The sequence below is a fragment of the Nerophis lumbriciformis genome, linkage group LG14 (genome assembly GCF_033978685.3).
Source record: "Nerophis lumbriciformis linkage group LG14, RoL_Nlum_v2.1, whole genome shotgun sequence".
Classification (NCBI taxonomy): Eukaryota; Metazoa; Chordata; class Actinopteri; order Syngnathiformes; family Syngnathidae; genus Nerophis; species Nerophis lumbriciformis.
This window is the reverse complement of record NC_084561.2, coordinates 6,421,507-6,440,075: the sequence shown is the minus strand read 5'-3', so window position 1 is coordinate 6,440,075 and position 18,569 is coordinate 6,421,507. Positions and strand designations below refer to the sequence as shown.

At 37.6% G+C, this 18,569-nt stretch overlaps 1 protein-coding gene across 2 annotated transcripts; it reads right to left on the bottom strand.

Moving 5' to 3' along the window:
- Positions 1–3,934: 3,934 nt before the first annotated feature.
- ccdc181 (coiled-coil domain containing 181) lies at positions 3,935–16,575 on the bottom strand. Of its 2 annotated transcripts, XM_072914602.1 has the most exons (8): positions 16,432–16,575; positions 14,099–14,235; positions 10,629–10,733; positions 9,713–10,471; positions 7,828–7,974; positions 6,112–6,269; positions 4,158–4,334; positions 3,935–4,078 (listed from the first exon to the last, which is right to left on the bottom strand). In XM_072914602.1, exons 3-7 carry the CDS (start codon positions 10,731–10,733, stop codon positions 4,163–4,165), a joined length of 1,341 nt encoding a protein of 446 aa, XP_072770703.1. In that variant the 5' UTR covers positions 14,099–14,235; positions 16,432–16,575; the 3' UTR covers positions 3,935–4,078; positions 4,158–4,162. The 2 variants fall into 2 exon arrangements, with proteins under 2 accessions (XP_072770703.1, XP_061832419.2); XM_061976435.2 differs by lacking the exon at positions 16,432–16,575 and having other exon boundaries at positions 14,099–14,731.
- Positions 16,576–18,569: the final 1,994 nt, after the last annotated feature.

Below are 18,569 nucleotides of genomic sequence, written 5' to 3'. Positions count from 1 at the left end.
ATGATATATGCGCCATCATTTCTTTCGCCCTACGATTTTCTATAATTTAAATATGATTCCCCAAGAGCAGCAACACTTGAAATACACCACTTGTTACGTTTTACCAGACACATTAGGTATATTCAGTGGCGGGCCGTGCGTTTCCCACCTAGGCCTTCGGTGATGTCTGACTTCAGGGCGGTATAGCTCGGTTGGTAGAGCGGCCGTGCCAGCAACTTGAGGGTTGCAGGTTCGATCCCTGCTTCTGCAATCCTAGTCACTGCCGTTGTGTCCTTGGGCAAGACACTTTACCCACCTGCTCCCAGTGCCACCCACACTGGTTTATATGTAACTTAGATATTGGCTTTCACAATGTAAGTCACTTGAGAAAAAGCGCTATATAAATGTAATTCACTTCACTTCACTTAATTAATTACCTCTCAAAATACCATCATTGATGTCACCACATGATCATTGCTGGAGAAATACTATACAGAAACACATTTACGCCCTACTGGGCATTGTACTAAACTGGTTATTTTCTGGCGCATTTACAAATCAATAAACCCGCATCAGCAATTAAAACATATCTTATATGGTACTGTCAAAATTAAAGTTAAGTTAAAATACCAATGATTGTCACACACACGCTAGGTGTGGTGAAATTTGTCCTCTGCATTTGACCCGTCCCCTTGTTAACCCCCTGAGAGGTGAGGGAAGCAGTGAGCAGCAGCGGTGGCCGCGCCCGGGAATCATTTTTGGTGATTTAACCCCCAATTCCCACCCTTGATGCTGAGTGCCAAGCAGGGAGGTATTGGCTCTCATTTTTATAGTCTTTGGTATGACTCGGCCGGGGTTTGAACTCATGACCTACCGATCTCAGGGCGGACACTCTAACCACTAGGCCACTGAGTAGGTCTCTTTTTAGCAATTAAAATGTAAAAAAAACATATTAAACGTGAAAAAATAAAGAAATAAAATATCTGAACTCACATTTCATCGACAGCTGAGCTGGCTTCCGGGGTTGGCCGACACGGTCACACAAGATGTAGTTTCTCTTTAAATATCCTTCTTGAAAATGGCCTTGCAAATATATGTTTTGTCTTGTCTAATCATAAAAGATACATATGAGGCGTGTTGGCAGAGTTCCTAAAGTTTACTCCACAGCGTGCTCATCGATAACATCAAGCTGCCGGCATGTCTGCCTACCCTGCATGCTCTTCACTACTGTGGCATGCTGGGTAATGTAGTTCTTATTTTACCTAGCTCATAACATCAATATTTATCTGCCTTAGGACAGCTAGAAGGCCTTACTGACAACAACTCGGGATCTGATTGGCTATCGCAACTGTCTTACAGTGCACGGACGCCAGCATTGCTGAATCTGAAGGCCTCTGGCAGATTTCAAACTGCATGGCAACATAAACTAGCTAAATTCTGATTGGATAAAAACTCCATGACCTAAAAACAACATAATATGACATGAAGAGAATATGAATACTTTTAGATATTTAAGGATGAGAATCAGCACCTCCAAGGCCGAGTCCACGGTTCTCGCCCGGAAAAGGGTGGAGTGCCATCTCCGGGTTGGGGAGGAGACCCTGCCCTATGTGGAGGAGTTCAAGTACCTCAGGGTCTTGTTCACGAGTGAGGGAAGAGTGGATGGTGAGATCGACAGGCGGATCGGTGCGGCGTCTTCAGTAATGCGGACGCTGTATCGATCCGTTGTGGTGAAGAAGGAGCTGAGCCGGAAGGCAAAGCTCTCAATTTACCGGTCGATCTACGTTCCCATCCTCACCTATGGTCATGAGCTTTGGGTCGTGACCGAAAAGACAAGATCACGGGTAGAAGCGACCGAAATGAGTTTCCTCCGCCGGGTGGCGGGGCTCTCCCTTAGAGATAGGGTGAGAAGTTCTGTCATCCGGGAGGAGCTCAAAGTAAAGCCGCTGCTCCTCCACATTGAGAGGAGCCAGATGAGGTGGTTCAGGCACCCAAACGCCTCCCTAGAGAGGTGTTTAGGGCACGTCCGACCGGTAGGAGGCCACGGGGAAGACCCAGGACACGTTGGGAAGACTACGTCTCCCGGCTGGCCTGGGAACGCCTCGGGATCCCCCGGGAAGAGCTGGACGAAGTGGCTGGGGAGAGGGAAGTCTGGGGTTCCCTGCTTAGGCTGCTGCCCCCGCGACCCGACCTCGGATAAGCGGAAGAAGATGGATGGATGGATGGAAATGAAAAATTACTTTTATCTTAAATTATGATCATGATTGCTGGTTATGTTAGGCCAGCAGAGAAGGCCTTGCTGCACACCACTGGGTATATTTGCACAAAGTATTGATATCAGATCAGTTTAGCCGATACCAGCCTGACTGTTACTTGGTATGGGATCAAAAATTAAAATCGGCTGGACTTTTTCAAATATAGAATCAGTTATCGGTCAGCTAAGCTAGCAAGTAGAGCCCAATCTTTATGAATAAAAAGTAGAATATATTTTCATACAGTGAATACCATCTCTATGCTTTGCCCAACTTAAAGTGCATCGACCTCCACAACCAAGTGAATACAGTTAAAAAAAACAACAATGTACAAACATACAGTATGAATGCTGAGAGGTCACTGTGGTGAACGTGCTTGAACGAGTAGAAAACTCATACTCTTTGACATGCAAATGAAAACAAAACCAGTGCTATTTCTCCAAATGAAACTACCAGGTGAAGTTGAGTGTATTCCTATTTCGAGCTATGTCACTCTGTCATCTATAATATCCTTTTTTTCAATATCACTCAAAGTGATGAAAGTTATTGTGATTTGATCATAAAGTAAATCAACGCATGTATTCAGTTGACCACATAAACAGTCTAATTAGTGCAAAAAAGACCACCTATTATCCTTGGGCTGGGCGATAAAACGATATCACTATATATCACAATAGACGTGTAATCTATATTAATGTGTTCAATAAAATGTATGTTTTTTCTTCTTCTTGGTGGGAAGAAAGCTGAAGTATGAAGCAATGTTGGTTGCATGAACAAAAACACTCGCTCTCTGGTAACCTAGCAACGCAGGAAGTGATCACTGATCAGTGGGAGTGACACCCTAGCAGCCAATCAGGTGACAGTATCAACCATCACGTTTGGTTGATTCTTTGCATGGAGTGAGAAGAGAAAGTCAAAATGAAGAAATTGTGGATATAAGGAAAAGTCACATGGACAGTATGGCACTTTTTAGGATTTTTTTCAAAGGGACCATAGTCAGACCAATGTGGTCTGTACATGATGCAAGGCAAGACCGCTAATACCGCACCACCTTAGCTGTGCTCACCCTTTAGAGCACAGCTGTAACTTCCTGGCTGTAAACCTGCAGAAAATAGTTCTTCAGGTTTCTCTGTTTACATTTTCTCACTATTTTCTTACACTTGATCAAGCATTTCTTACATATTCCTTATTTTAGGATCTTATTGTTAAATGTTCAATGTGATTTGACTATTTTGTTTACATTGTTGGAGTGTTTTCCATGCTTGTGTTGACATTTCATTTCTGCCTCTATAGCTGAGGGATTATAATTAGTACAAGTTACATTACAAATAAAAATGTTCACATTTCCCTATTTTTGATAAGTCAAAAAAAAAAATCATGAATTATCGATATTAAACACTTATATCGTGATACAGTTTTCAGCCGTATCGCCCAGCCCTATACCATCCTCCTGTCATGTTTATGAGCTCCACAAGGTGGCAGTAGTTAGATTTAAAGTACTGTATCATAAGAAGTGTAACAATATAATGTAAGATTGTAAATTGTTACTGGGATTTCAACAGGACAGCAGTATGGATCGTGCAGTTGTGGAAGGAGATTACACCTGTACCATCACCAGTATGACCCTGTCGGGCGGAGAGAGGGAGGGGAGACGGAGACCACGCCACAGCAGACGAAAGGCGGGTGGTAGCGGTGACTCTCAGGACGGATAGTGAGTCTTGCATCATCATAGCTGAGAGGTGGTGAGTACATATACAGTTCTGTGTGAGGATTGGACCCACTCAACAATCATCCCTGCAGGTTTTGGTGACAGTTTATGGGTCTGGTTGCAGAAATGTTGTGTAATCCTGCAGACATATTTAAAAAAAAGAAACACAAATCACAAAAAGGGAGTGTAATAAATCTGCGAGTGAATTTCAAGTTTACCATACTCAGAAGCGACAGGTGAGTTGATCGGTGAACCTAAAGGTCCTGGTGTCCCCGGCCGTACACAGCAGGTCCCTCATGCGTCTGGCCCGCTTCTCCTCCACCACAAACCTGCGGGAACGCTCCCGAGCAGCCTGCTGCTCAGCACGCTTCTCCGCTCGCTTCCGGGTCAGCCACCTTCAAGTGCACGTACAGTAGGTGCAACAAGTGTTATTTAGTACGGTGCAAGTATTAGTAAGGTGCTGGTATTATTTAGTATATCTGCAAGTTATATTGAGTATAGGTGCATGTATTATTTAGTATTATTTACAAACCCTGTTTCCATATGAGTTGGGAAATTGTGTTAGATGTGAATATAAATGGAATATGATTTGCAAATCCTTTTCAACCCATATTCAATTGAATGCACTACAAAGACAACATATTTGATGTTCAAACTGATAAACTTTTTTTTTTTTTTTTGCAAATCATTAACTTAGAATTTCATGGCTGCAACACGTGCCAAAGTAGTTGGGAAAGGGCATGTTCACCACTGTGTTACATGGCCTTTCCTTTTAACAACACTCAATAAACGTTTGGGAACTGAAGAAACACATTTTGAATCTTCTCAGGTGGAATTATTTCCCATTCTTGCTTGATGTACAGCTTAAGTTGTTCAACAGTCCGGGGGTCTCCGTTGTGCTATTTTAGGCTTCATAATGCGCCACACATTTTCAATGGGAGACAGGTCTGGACTACAGGCAGGCCAGTCTAGTACCCGCACTTTTTCACTATGAAGCCACGTTGATGTAACACGTGGCTTGGCATTGTCTTGCTGAAATAAGCAGGGGCGTCCATGGTAACGTTGCTTGGATGGCAACATATGTTGCTCCAAAACCTGTATGTACCTTTCAGCATTAATGGTGCCTTCATAGATGTGTAAGTTACACATGTCTTGGGCACTAATACACCCCCATACCATCACAGATGCTGCCTTTTACACTTTGCGCCTATTACAATCCGGATGGTCCTTTTCCTCTTTGGTCCGGAGAACACGACGTCCACAGTTTCCAAAAACAATTTGAAATGTGGACTCGTCAGACCACAGAACACTTTTCCACTTTGTACCAGTCCATCTTAGATGAGCTCAGGCCCAGCAAAGCCGACGGCGTTTCTGGGTGTTGTTGATAAACAGTTTTCGCCTTGCATAGGAGAGTTTTAACTTGCACTTACAGATGTAGCGACCGACTGTAGTTACTGACAGTGGGTTTCTGAAGTGTTCCTGAGCCCATGTGGTGATATCCTTTACACACTGATGTCGCTTGTTGATGCAGTACAGCCTGAGAGATCGAAGGTCACGGGCTTAGCTGCTTACGTGCAGTGATTTCTCCAGATTCTCTGAACCCTTTGATGATATTATGGAGCGGAGATGGTGAAATCCCTAAATTCCTTGCAATAGCTGGTTGAGAAAGGTTTTTCTTAAACTGTTCAACAATTTGCTCACGCATTTGTGGACTAAGTGGTGACCCTCGCCCCATCCTTGTTTGTGAATGACTGAGCATTTCATGGAATCTACTTTTATACCCAATCATGGCACCCACCTGTTCCCAATTTGCCTGTTCACCTGTGGGATGTTCCAAATAAGTGTTTGATGAGCATTCCTCAACTTTATCAGTATTTATTGCCACCCTTCCCAACTTTTTTGTCACGTGTTGCTGGCATCAAATTCTAAAGTTAATGATTATTTGCAAAAAAAAATTTTTTTATCAATTTGAACATCAAATATGTTGTCTTTGTAGCATATTCAACTGAATATGGGTTGAAAATGATTTGCAAATCATTGTATTCCGTTTATATTTACATCTAACACAATTTCCCAACTCATATGGAAACGGGGTTTGTAGTATAGGTGCATATCTGGCCCCCGTGCCTTGAGTGTGAGACGTGTGTCATGGATGAATGGAGGTGGGCTCACAGTTTGAAGGCACGTTCACACTCCTCACGAGTGCGTAGAAGGTAGCTGCTGTCCTCCTCCAACCTCCTGAACTGTAGCAGCTGCTTCTCTCTCTGCTGCTGCTCCTCTTTCCTCTGCAGCCACACCTTGAACGCCTCCTCTGGCTCACTGGACTCCCTCTGCAGCAACCACACACAGGCAGGCCACTATAAAGTGTCATACAATCTGCTGTGTGGGTCAATATAAAGTGTCATACAATCTGCTGTGAGCCACAATAAAGTGTCATACAATCAGCTGTTTGGGCCAATATAAGGTGTTATACAATCTGCTGTTTGGGTCAATATAAACTGTTATACAATCGGCTGTTTGGGCCAATATAAAGTGTCAGACTATCTGCTGTGTGGGCCATGATAAAGTGTCATACAATCTGCTGTTTGGGCCAATATAAAGTGTCATACATTCTGCTGTTTGGGCCAATATAATATGTCATACAATCTGCTGTGTGGGCCACTATAAAGTGTCAGACAAACAGCAGATTGTCTGACACTGTATAGTGGCCCAATCTGCTGTTTGGGCCACTATACAGTGTCATACAATCTGCAGTTTGGGTCAATATAAAGTGTCATACAATCTGCTGTGTGGGCCACAATAAAGTGTCATACAATCAGCTGTTTGGGCCAATATAAGGTGTTATACAATCTGCTGTCTGGGTCAGTATAAACTGTTATCGGCTGTTTGGGCCAATATAAAGTGTCAGACAATCTGCTGTGTGGGCCAACATAAAGTGTCATACATTCTGCTGTTTGGGCCACTATATAGGGTCATACAATCTGCTGTGTGGGCCAACATAAAGTGCCATACAATCTGCTGTTTGGGCCACTATATAGTGTCATACAATCTGCTGTTTGGGTCAATATAAAGTGTCAGACAATCTGCCGATTAAGCCAAAATAAAGTGTCATACATTCTGCTGTTTGGGCCACTATAAATTGTTATACAATCTGCTGTGTGGGCCCACTATAAAATGTTATACAATCTGCTGTTTGGGCCACTATAAAGTGTTATACAATCTGCTGTTTGCGCCACTATAAAGTGTTATACAATCTACTGTTTGGGCCAATATAAAGTGTCAGACAATCTGCTGTTTGAGCCACTATAAAGTGTTATACAATCTACTGTTTGGGCCAATATAAAGTGTTATACAATCTGCTGTTTGGGTCACTATAAAGTGTTATACAATCTGCTGTGTGGGCCACTATAAAATGTTATACAATCTGCTGTTTGGGCCAATATAAAGTGTCAGACAATCTGCTGTTTGGTACACTATAAAGTGTTATACAATCTACTGTTTGGGCCAATATAAAGTGTCAGACAATCTGCTGTGTGGGCCACTATAAAGTGTTATACAATCTGCTGTTTGGGCCAATATAATATCTGTCTACGGCGCTAAGCCTTCTGGGTAATGTAGTATGCAAGCATTGACATGTATTTATATATGTATTTATCCAGGGTTAGGAACATATCTTCAAAGAGATGTTAGAGATGTTGAAGCGTGATGATAATCTCTCGTCGTCTCTTTCACCAATGGAAAATAAGCGCTATTGACAGTTCACAGATGTTCTTAACGCTAATGAATTTTTAAGATGGACAAGACTTTTCATGTGCAAAACTTCCCCGGAGCGCAGAGCAGGCAGCAAATAATAATGATGCTGGGTGTGCAGGTTTAGTGTGGTCATACCTTAGATGTCATCCTCTCCATCTCCTGGGCTCTGTGGATTCTCCTCTCCTGTTGGAGCTGCTCTCGCTTCCTCAGGAGCCAGGACTTGAAAGCCAGCTCGTTCTCCCGCCTCTTCTGCTCCTCTTCCTCCATCTTCTTCTGCTCGGCCTAAATAGTTCATTAAAAACCCTTCATCTCAAATGGCCTTCACTGTAGGAACCTTCTTGCCTGACATTATTCATAAACGTTTTGAATACGTGTCTTCTCAGATTAAAAGTTGGAAAAAGAAATGTAAAATTAGATAAAATGCTAGCATGTGCGCTAATGTTAGCATGCTAACAGTCAAAACGTGTCAGTCAGGAAATTTTGAGTCTGAGGTGTATAGCCGCAGAATTAGATAAGAATGTTAATAGCTAGCATTTGTCAAGCACTAAAACATGACCAGAGGTGGGTAGTAACGCGCTACATTTACTCCGTTACATCTACTTGAGTAACTTTTGGGATAAATTGTACTTCTAAGAGTAGTTTTAATGCAACATACTTTTACTTTTACTTAAGTATATTTATAGAGAAGGAACGCTACTTTTACTCCGCTACTTTTATCTACATTCAGCTCGCTACTCGCTACTAATTTTTATCGATCTGTTAATGCACGCTTTGTTTGTTTTGGTCTGTCAGACAGACCTTCAAAGTGCCTGCCTTACTGGTGACGTTTCACTTCGTTCCACCAATCAGATGCAGTCACTGGTGACGTTGGACCAATCAAACAGAGCCAGGCGGTCACATGACCTGACTTAAACAAGTTGAAAAACTTATTGGGGTGTTACCATTTAGTGGTCAATTGTACGGAATGTGTACTTTACTGTGCAATCTAATAATAAAAGTTCCAATCAATCAATCAAAAGTGTGAAGGAAAAAATATACTTTTTTTAATTTCAACCATACATCCCATCAAAAGCCTCAAGACTGACCGCACATGAGGACGTTCCTGTCTTCACAATAAAAGTGCCGCTCCATCGCGCCTGCGCTTTCAAAACAAGAGTCTCCGAAAGCCAGCGCAAACAAGCTAGCAAGCTACGGAGTTTGACGCCAATATATTTCTTGTAAAGTGTATAAAAACGAATATGGAAGCTGGACAAATAGGATGCCAAAAACCCACCACTTTCATGTGGTATTAGACAGAAAGGAGGAACTTTTCTTCTCCTCCATTCTCGTCACTACTGTCTGATTACAATCAATGCAAGTCATCAGAATCAGGTAATACACCAACTTATATTCTAGTCTTCATTAAAGAAAGGAATCTATATGTTAAACATGCATGTATATTCATTAAAACACCTTTAACATGTAAACAAAAACAGCAAAATAAATACATATAAATGATATACTGTATATATCAATGTATATGTATGTATATATATATATATATATATATATATATATATATATATATATATATATATATATATATATATATATATGAGTGTGTATGTTACTCATCAGTTACTCAGTACTTGAGTAGTTTTTTCACAACATACTTTTTACTTTTACTCAAGTAAATATTTGGGTGACTACTCCTTACTTTTACTTGAGTAATAAATCTCTAAAGTAACAGTACTCTTACTTGAGTACAATTTCTGGCTACTCTACCCACCTCTGAACATGACCGAGGTTTAGCTAAAATTGCTAACATGCGTGCAGGGCGTACCAAAATCTATACCTGCTAAATTAATGTTGCATGGTGGAATGTTTACATCTGATAGGAAAAATGGTCCTATCATTTGATATGGGAAAACATATACCAAAAAATTTGAAATTCCTGGTGATGTGACAATGTTTGGACAGTAAAAAATGTCAAGCTTGTAGAAGTGGAATGGTGTGAGTGTGATGATAAAGTTCTTCTCACCTCTCTGGCCAGCCTCTCCTTCCTCTCCTGGACTTTGAGCAGCAGCTCCTTCTGCTGGGCAGACAGCTTGAAGGTGGCCTGGCAGGGCGTCCCGCTGGCCGACTGCACCCGGCGTCCGCCGCCTCTGGCGGGGCCGCCTCTCTGGCCGTGGCCGGCGGAGCTGGGCCGGCCCTTGGGGGGTCTGGGGGCCCGCGGCGTGTTGTCGACTTTGCGGAAGGGAGAAGAAGAGCCGGCGGGGGATTGAGGTGAGGATCTGCCGCCGTTGTGCACGATAGGCGGGAAGAGGACTTGATGTTCCACCTCTGTGAGGCTGACCAGATCAAACCTGCCGTCCTTCTCCACCAGGACACGTCCCTCCTTGGCCGCTTCCTCCAGTCTGAGCTCCGAGAGCTTCCCTGACACCTCCATCTCACGTCCGGTCACAAACTGCGACGGAGGCACCTCCAAGGTCACCAGCGTCTCCTTGAACTGCAGCCGCCGCCTCCGACTCAAGTCCGGAGCCTTCTGGTCCTTCAGCTCCCGATTGGCTCGCTGGATCTTCTCCTGGATGTACTTCTTCTCCTCCTCGGTCTGAGCCTCCACACCCAAAGGTGAGGATTTAGCAGGACTGTCTCTGTCCGAGTCATAGTCCAGTGGTTCCATAGGTGAGGGCCACCTGTCTTCATACTCCTCCTCTTCTCCTGGTTTCTTCTTCTCCTTCTCCTCCTCCTCTGCCAGCTCCTTGTCCATGTCCGCCTCAAAGTCCTCATGGTCCAGACCCTGATTGGTGAAATATGTGCTTCCATAACATACTAGAAACCATCTGTTCCAGTGTCAAACTGTGGCTATAGGCAGTGTTGTATGTGTGTTTCCCACAATGCTTAGCAACATGTGTCGCATGAATATTTCACAGCAGTGTAGAGTGAAAGTCTCTTACCTGCTCCTCACTCCGACTCTCCTCGCTGATCAGCCAGTCCAGATCCTTCTCAAAGTCCTCCTCGTACTCCTCCTGGGTCTTGGTGTGAACCACGTCACTCGTCATCTAGCAGGACATGTCACACCCTCACTGTACTTCGTACTGGGCTCTTTTCTTCTTTTTGCATTAGCAAGATCAAATTGGTGAAATTTTTTATTTTACCAGCAATGTGTTCAATACAAATTAAATACGTTAGTAAATATAAGAATACATTTGAAAAAGACACATAATAATTTCAATATATCGTGGAGTACAATAAACACACTGGACTACTTAACATAATTTAAATCAGCTAGAACACTTTGTAATAATGTATTCAATTTGATTAATTAATAATTAATAAATAATAATTAATATATTCCAAAATAATACTATATCAATAAAGTAAAATAAATGTACTTTAAACAAACTAGATTACTTAAAATAATTTAAATCACTTTGTAAAATGTTTTATTTTATGTATTTAATTAAATCAATTAATTTGATAAAATACTGATATCATAAATGTTATCAATAAAGTAACATAAATATATTTTAAACAAAACATAATTTACATCAGCTTGAACACTTTGTAATAAGTTGTATTTTAATGTATTACATTTGATGAATTAATATAATAGCACATTCCAAAAGAATACTAATACCATCAATTTATTATCAATAAAGTAAAATAACAGTATTTTAAACAAACTAAATTACTTAACATAATTCAAATCAGCTAGATCACTTTGTAAAATGTTGTATTTTATGTATTTAATTAGATCAATTAATTTAATAAAATACTAATATCATAAATATGTTATCAATAAAGTACATTAAATATACGTATATATTTTTTAAACTAGATAACTTATAATTTTATTCAGCTACATCATTTTGTAAATGTTTAATGTATGGAATAAAATACATTAATTGAATAAATTACAGTTTAAAATACAGAAAAGAATAAAAAAAATCAAAATATAGTCAATAAAGTACATTTAAAAAACTAAATGACTTAACATAATTTAATGAACCAGATCCATCTGTAAAAGGTTTTATTTTAATGTATTAACTAAGATCAATTAATTTAATGCAATACAATAAAAATACTAATATCATAAATATGCCTTCCGCCCGAATGCAGCTGAGCTCCAGCACCCCCCGCGACCCCAAAAGGGACAAGCGGTAGAAAATGGATGGATGGATGTTGTCAAAGTTCATAACATTTTTAAACAAACTAGATAACTTATCATAATTTTATTCAGCTCGATCATTTTGTAAAGTGTTTAATGTATTAAATAAAATACATTAATTGAATAAATTACAGTTTAAAAAGACAGAAAAGAATAAATAAAATCTAAATATATGAAGTACATTAAACAAACTAAATGACTTAACATAACTTAAAAAAGCCAGATCCTTTTGTAAAAAGTGTTATTTTAATGTATTAAATTATATTAATTTTTGTAATATAATAACACATTAAAAAATATTAATATCATAAATATGTTTTTAAAGTTCATTAAATATATTTTAAACAAACTAGATAACTTACCATAATTTTATTCAGCTAGACAATTTTTTAAAATGTATTTAATATATTAAATAAACTAATTTAATAAAATACAGTTTAAAAAGACAAAAAAATTATATAAAAATATGATCAATGAAGTACATTGAACAAACTAAATTACTTAACATAATTCAAATCAGCCAGATCATTTTGTAAAACGTTTTATTTTATTGTACTAAATTAAATCAATTTGTTTAATATAATAATTGAACATACTCATTATCAATAGAATGCAGTAAAAATATTTTAAATAAACTAGATTACTCAACATATTTTTATTCAGCGAGATCATTTTGTTTGAATACGTAAAATAAATAAAGTACAGTTTAAAAGACAAATTAATCAAATCAAAATATAATCAATAAAGAACATTAAACTAGATTACTTAACACAATTTTATTAAGCTGGATCATTTTGTGAGTTTTTGTATATGTATGAAATAAATCAATTTAATAAAGTACAGTTTAAACATACAAAACTAAAATATTATCAATAAAGTACATTAAACAAACTCGATTACGTGACATAATATTATTCAGCTAGATCATTTCGTCAAATGTTTTTAATGTAATAATTAAATTAATTGAATAAAGTACAGTTTAAAAAGGCAAAACATATATATCAAAATATGAATAAAGTACATCAAATATATTTAAAAAAATAGGTTACTTTACATTTCATTCAGCTGGATCATTTTGTAAAATGTTTGATGTTCAGTTTAAAAAATATATATATATCAAAATATTATCAATAAAATACATTAAACATATTTCAAACAAACTAGATTACTTAACATCATGTTATGCAGCTAGATCATTTTGTAAAATATTTAATGTATTAAATTAAATTGATTAAATTAATAAAGTACTGTTTTAAAGGACAAAAAAGTATCCATATATTATCGATAAGTAAAATAAATATTTTTCAAACAAACTACATTACTTAACATCATGTTATTCAGCTTGATCATTTTGTAAAATGTTTAATGTATTAAATTAAATAGATTAAATGAATAAATTACAGTTTAAAAAGACAAAAAATTATTCAAATAGTATCGATAAAGTTCATTAAACAAACTACATTACTTTCCATAGTTTTATTCAGCTATATCATTTTAAAAAGGTTTTATTTTATTTTATTAAATCAATATATTGAATATAATAATATACAATTAAAATGACAAAAAATACAAACCTATGATATCAAGGAAGTACATTAAATACATAAGAAATAAACTAAGTTGCTCAACTTGTTAATCACAAAATTTAAATTTAGAATTTAAAGTCGTAGTTTGATTATAACAATGTTTTAATGACAAACATTTTTAAAGCATTTTTATCACGTAGTAAATGTTTTTGTATTAGCACCAATGTATTAAATGAAATAAATTATTTAGTATAATGCTACATTTAACTGTATAGAAACAATAATAATATAATAAAATAGATAACATGTTAATCAAATGATTTAAAGTCAATTTAATACATGGTTTTATTTTTTTGATCATGTTTTCTCTTCTTTTTGGGAAATAACATTTCACATTTTCCCCTATCTGTTGTGTCTTATTGCAGTATAGATATGCATATGTGTGTATATTTATATATATATATGTATGTACAGAAAAATTTTGATATAAATATATATTTATATCTATATATACTGTACATATATATACTGTATATAGCTTTATTTATTTTACGTATCTACTTTTACTGTGACACAGACCGTTTCAATACATGTGTTAACATATAGACTGTAATGTAGATGATTTCATTTAAAAGTAACAAGATGAACCATCATTAAAAGTTCAACTGTGGGTCACAGGATGGTATTACGCAGAATAAAAACACATTCAATTCAATGTTTGTAAACTCACCGCTAAGTCCTCTTCGTATCCTTGTGGAGGCGCAATGGAAACATGCAAAGGCGTAGTTTTCCACCATCAAGTGTGACACTTACACACTGAGCCTGCCAGGCTGAGGAGAGACACCTGTGCACATAATCTCTGGCTGTCTGCAACATGGACAGAATTAACAGTGCCGTCGCCATAGAGACTGACAACACTTACAACCGCGCATGCGCGGCAGAAGCATTAGGCTCTCCACGGTGAACTCGAAACAAGAAAATATCGATTGTAATATTGCGAGTTAGCCCCATTAGAACCGTTAATGGGGTTCATGAAAACCATGAGCTGATACCACCGTGTAAAAGGTCAATAGTATTAGAACGATTATTTAAAACAATAGCACAAATAACAGTATCATGGTTTTTTTTTTAAACCTTTTTTAACACGGTTCGTCGTGGGAAAACGAGTACCCGGACGCAGTGTGAAATGCATTGTGGGATTTGTAGTTTCCCATAAGCCACTTCTATGACCATTTACATAATAAAGACTACATTTCCCAACATTCCACTGACGTACAGTTCCTCGGCGTGAACCGCATTTACTGTCTGACCACGCGAGTTTGTTATGAGTTAGAATAGTCGGGCATCTCTGGTTTTGCTTTTATAACATTTGTAACACGGTGGTTAGTGAAAATGACGTGTGAACGCTGTTTTTAATTTGAAGGCAGCAGCACATGAACTCCTCTACTCGCTTGTAACTCCACTAACACTATTTTGCCGTCTTCCTCCCTGAGCCTTCTGGGTAATGTAGTCACACCACGATTACTAACACAAACGCAACGCTTTGTTTTTGTTAACAAATTTGGGATTTGTAGTTTTCCATCGGCCACTTCTATGACAATTTACATAAAAAAAGAGTACATTTTCCTACATTCCACTGAGGTACATGCGGAAGTACACACTTAATTGGCGTGAACCGCATTTACTATCTGACCACGCGAGTTTGTGATGAGCAGAGGTGGGTAGAGTAGCCAGAAATTGTACTCAAGTAAGAGTACTGTTACTTTAGAGATTTAATACTCAAGTAAAAGTAAGGAGTAGTCACCCAAATATTTACTTGAGTAAAAGTAAAAAGTATGTTGTGAAAAAACTACTCAAGTACTGAGTAACTGATGAGTAACATACACACACATATCATATATATATATATATATATATATATATATATATATATATATATATATATATATATACACACACACACACACATTTATATATATATATATATATATATATATATATATACACACACATATATATATATATATATATATATATAGTATATAATTTATATTTATTTATTTTGCCGTTTTTGTTTACATGTTAAATGTGTTTTAATGAATATACATGCATGTTTAACACATATAGATTCCTTTCTTTCATGAAGACAAGAATATAAGTTGGTGTATTACCTGATTCTGATGACTTGCATTGATTGGAATCAGACAGTAGTGCTGATAGCGTCCACGTTTTCAAATGGAGGAGAAAAAAGTTCCTCCTTTCTGTCTAATACCACATGAAAGTGGTTGATTTTTGGCATCTTATTTGTCCAGCTTCCATATTCGTTTTTATATACTTTACAAGAAATACATTGGCGGCAAACTCCGTAGCTTGCTAGCTTGTTTGCGCTGGCTTTCGGAGACTCTTATTTTGAAAGCGCAGGCGCGATGGAGCGGCACTTTTATTGTGAAGACAGGAACTGTGCAGTCAGTCTTTAGGCTTTTGACGGGATCCATCCATCCATCCATCCATTTCTACCGCTTATTCCCTTTGGGGTCGCGGGGGGCGCTGGGATGTACGGTTGAAATAAAAGGGTCTTTTTTCCTTCACACTTTTGATTGATTGATTGGAACTTGTATTAGTAGATTGCACAGTACAGTACATATTCCGTACAATTGACCACTAAATGGTAACACCCCCAATAAGTTTTTCAACTTGTTTAAGTCAGGTCATGTGACCGCCTGGCTCTGTTTGATTGGTCCAACGTCACCAGTGACTGCATCTGATTGGTGGAACGGAGTGAACGTCACCAGTGACTCTATTTGTTGAAACGCAGGCACTATGAAGGTCTGTCTGACAGACCAAAACAAACAAAGCGTGCATTAACAGATCGATAAAAAATAGTAGCGAGTAGCGAGCTGAATGTAGATAAAAGTAGCGGAGTAAAAGTAGCGTTTCTTCTCTATAAATATACTCAAGTAAAAGTAAAAGTATGTTGCATTAAAACTACTCTTAGAAGTACAATTTATCCCAAAAGTTACTCAAGTAGATGTAACGGAGTAAATGTAGCGCGTTACTACCCACCTCTGGTGATGAGTTAGAATAGTCGAGCATCTCTGGTTTTGCTTTTATAACATTTTTAACAAGGTGGTTAGTGAAAATGACGAACGCGAGTGTGTTAATTTGAAGGCGACTGGAAAAGCTTTCAGCAGCACAAGAACGCCTCTACTCGCTTGTAACTCCACTAACACTATTTTGCCGTCTTCCTCTTCTTCTTCTTTTGTTTTTATGGCGGTTGGCAAGCAACCTTGTGGTGTGCATTACCGCCACCTACTGTAATGGAGTGTGGATCGAGGTGGATCCCTACTCTATATTCTTTTATTTAACCCAGTATTTTTTAAATATGTGCATATTGCTTTATAACCTATGTGTTCTGAGTGCATTCCTAATATATCTTCCACTGCTAACCTAATATTCTCTTTCGCTAACTTACTTTCCAGTATTTCCCTTTCTCTATTATATTTCCTACAATGTATTAAAACATGTCCTACACTTTCTAGCTGTTGGCAAGAATCACACAGTCCTGTAGTATGTTTCCCTATCAATTTTAATGAACTATTTAGATATGTATGTCCTAATCTCATTCTAGTAATAATGTCTTCTTCCTTCCTATTTCTATTGCCTCCTCTCATTACACCTACTCTCCTCTGGACTTTGTAATATTCTCTACCTGTTGTTTCCTTATTCCAATTATCCTGCCACTTTTTATTGTGTTCCATCTTAATTATGTTCTTCACTTCCTCTTTACTGTGCTTAATCTCCATGTTTACTTCTGTTTTAGTAGTTGCTTGTTTTGCGTACTTATCCGCTAATTCGTTCCCCTCAACTCCTACATGAGCAGGAACCCAAAGAAATGTCACCACACCTCCCGCTTTATTTATTCTGTAATTTGCCTGAACTATTTCATAAACTAAATCTTGTCTTGTTTCTGATGCTATGTTTTTTATGCTCATCAATGCACTACTGGAGTCTGAGCACACGACTGCTTTTCTTGCTTTATTTTCTTCTATCCAATGAATTGCCATATAAATTGCTACCAATTCTCCCGTAAAAACAGATAACTTATCACTAATTCTTTTATTTAATACTATGTTTCCTTGTGGGATAACAGCTGCTGCTCCTACCTTATTATTTATAGTTTTTGATGCATCTGTGTACACCATGATGTTGTCTAAAAACGTTTTCTCAATCCATTGTTCTATCTGGTAACTATTTAAATTTCTATTCTTTAGTAATTGCATGTTTACATTTGGGTTTTCATACATCCACGGTGGTATTGCAGGGATTGGTACTGTAGGGCTAACTTTAATATTATCAATTTGAGCTTTATTACATATGTCTCCTATTATCCACCCGAAACTATTCATTTTTTTCTTCTCTTTTTCTTGGCAGTTTAATAACACTTGATGGGTTGGATGTCCTTGCTTGGATCCTTTTAAGTTTGCCCAATAAACTGCTGACAATTGATCTCTCCTCATATCTAAAGGTTTTTCATTCATCTCTACTTGTAATGCTGCAACTGGGGTTGATTTTGTAGCTCCACAACATAACCTTAAAGCCTGTGATTGGATCCTGTCTATTTTCCCAAGTAATGTTTTTGAAGCAGATTGATAAATAATGCATCCATAATCAATAACAGATCGAATTAAAGTCATATATATTGCTTTCAATGTCTGCCTATCAGCCCCCCAATCTTTACCCCTCAAAGCCCTCATTATATTTAACACCTTTTTACTTTTCTCCACTATTTTGCTGATGTGGGTTGACCAGTTAATATTTTTATCAAACCATATACCCAAATATTTAAATACTTGTACCTCTTCTATATTTTCTCCATAGAGTTTAATTTGGAGCTTGTTTTGTACTTTCCTCTTTGTAAAATTTATGACTTTTGTCTTTCCAACAGAGAATCTTAAACCCCAAGCCGTTCCCCATTCTTCAACATTATTTACCGCTTTTTGAATCTTCTTTTCTATATGATTAGTATTTCTACCTCTCTTCCACATCACACCATCATCAGCAAACAGTGCCACATCCACTAACCCTTCTACTTCACTAAAAACTTCATTTATCATTATTGAAAATAATACTGGACTTATTATACTTCCTTGCGGGGTCCCATTTTCCACTTCATATACTCTGCTGTATTCATTCTCTATTTT

Coding starts and splice junctions, on each gene's coding strand:
- ccdc181 (XM_072914602.1), bottom strand. CDS start 10,733: ATGACGAGTGACGTGGTTCACACCAAGACCCAGGAGGAGTACGAGGAG. Junction 7,975..9,712: donor AGGAGAGGCTGGCCAGAGAG/GTGAGAAGAACT, acceptor TGAACTATTTAG/GCCGAGCAGAAGAAGATGGA. Junction 6,270..7,827: donor TGGAGAGGATGACATCTAAG/GTATGACCACAC, acceptor TGGTTGCTGCAG/AGGGAGTCCAGTGAGCCAGA.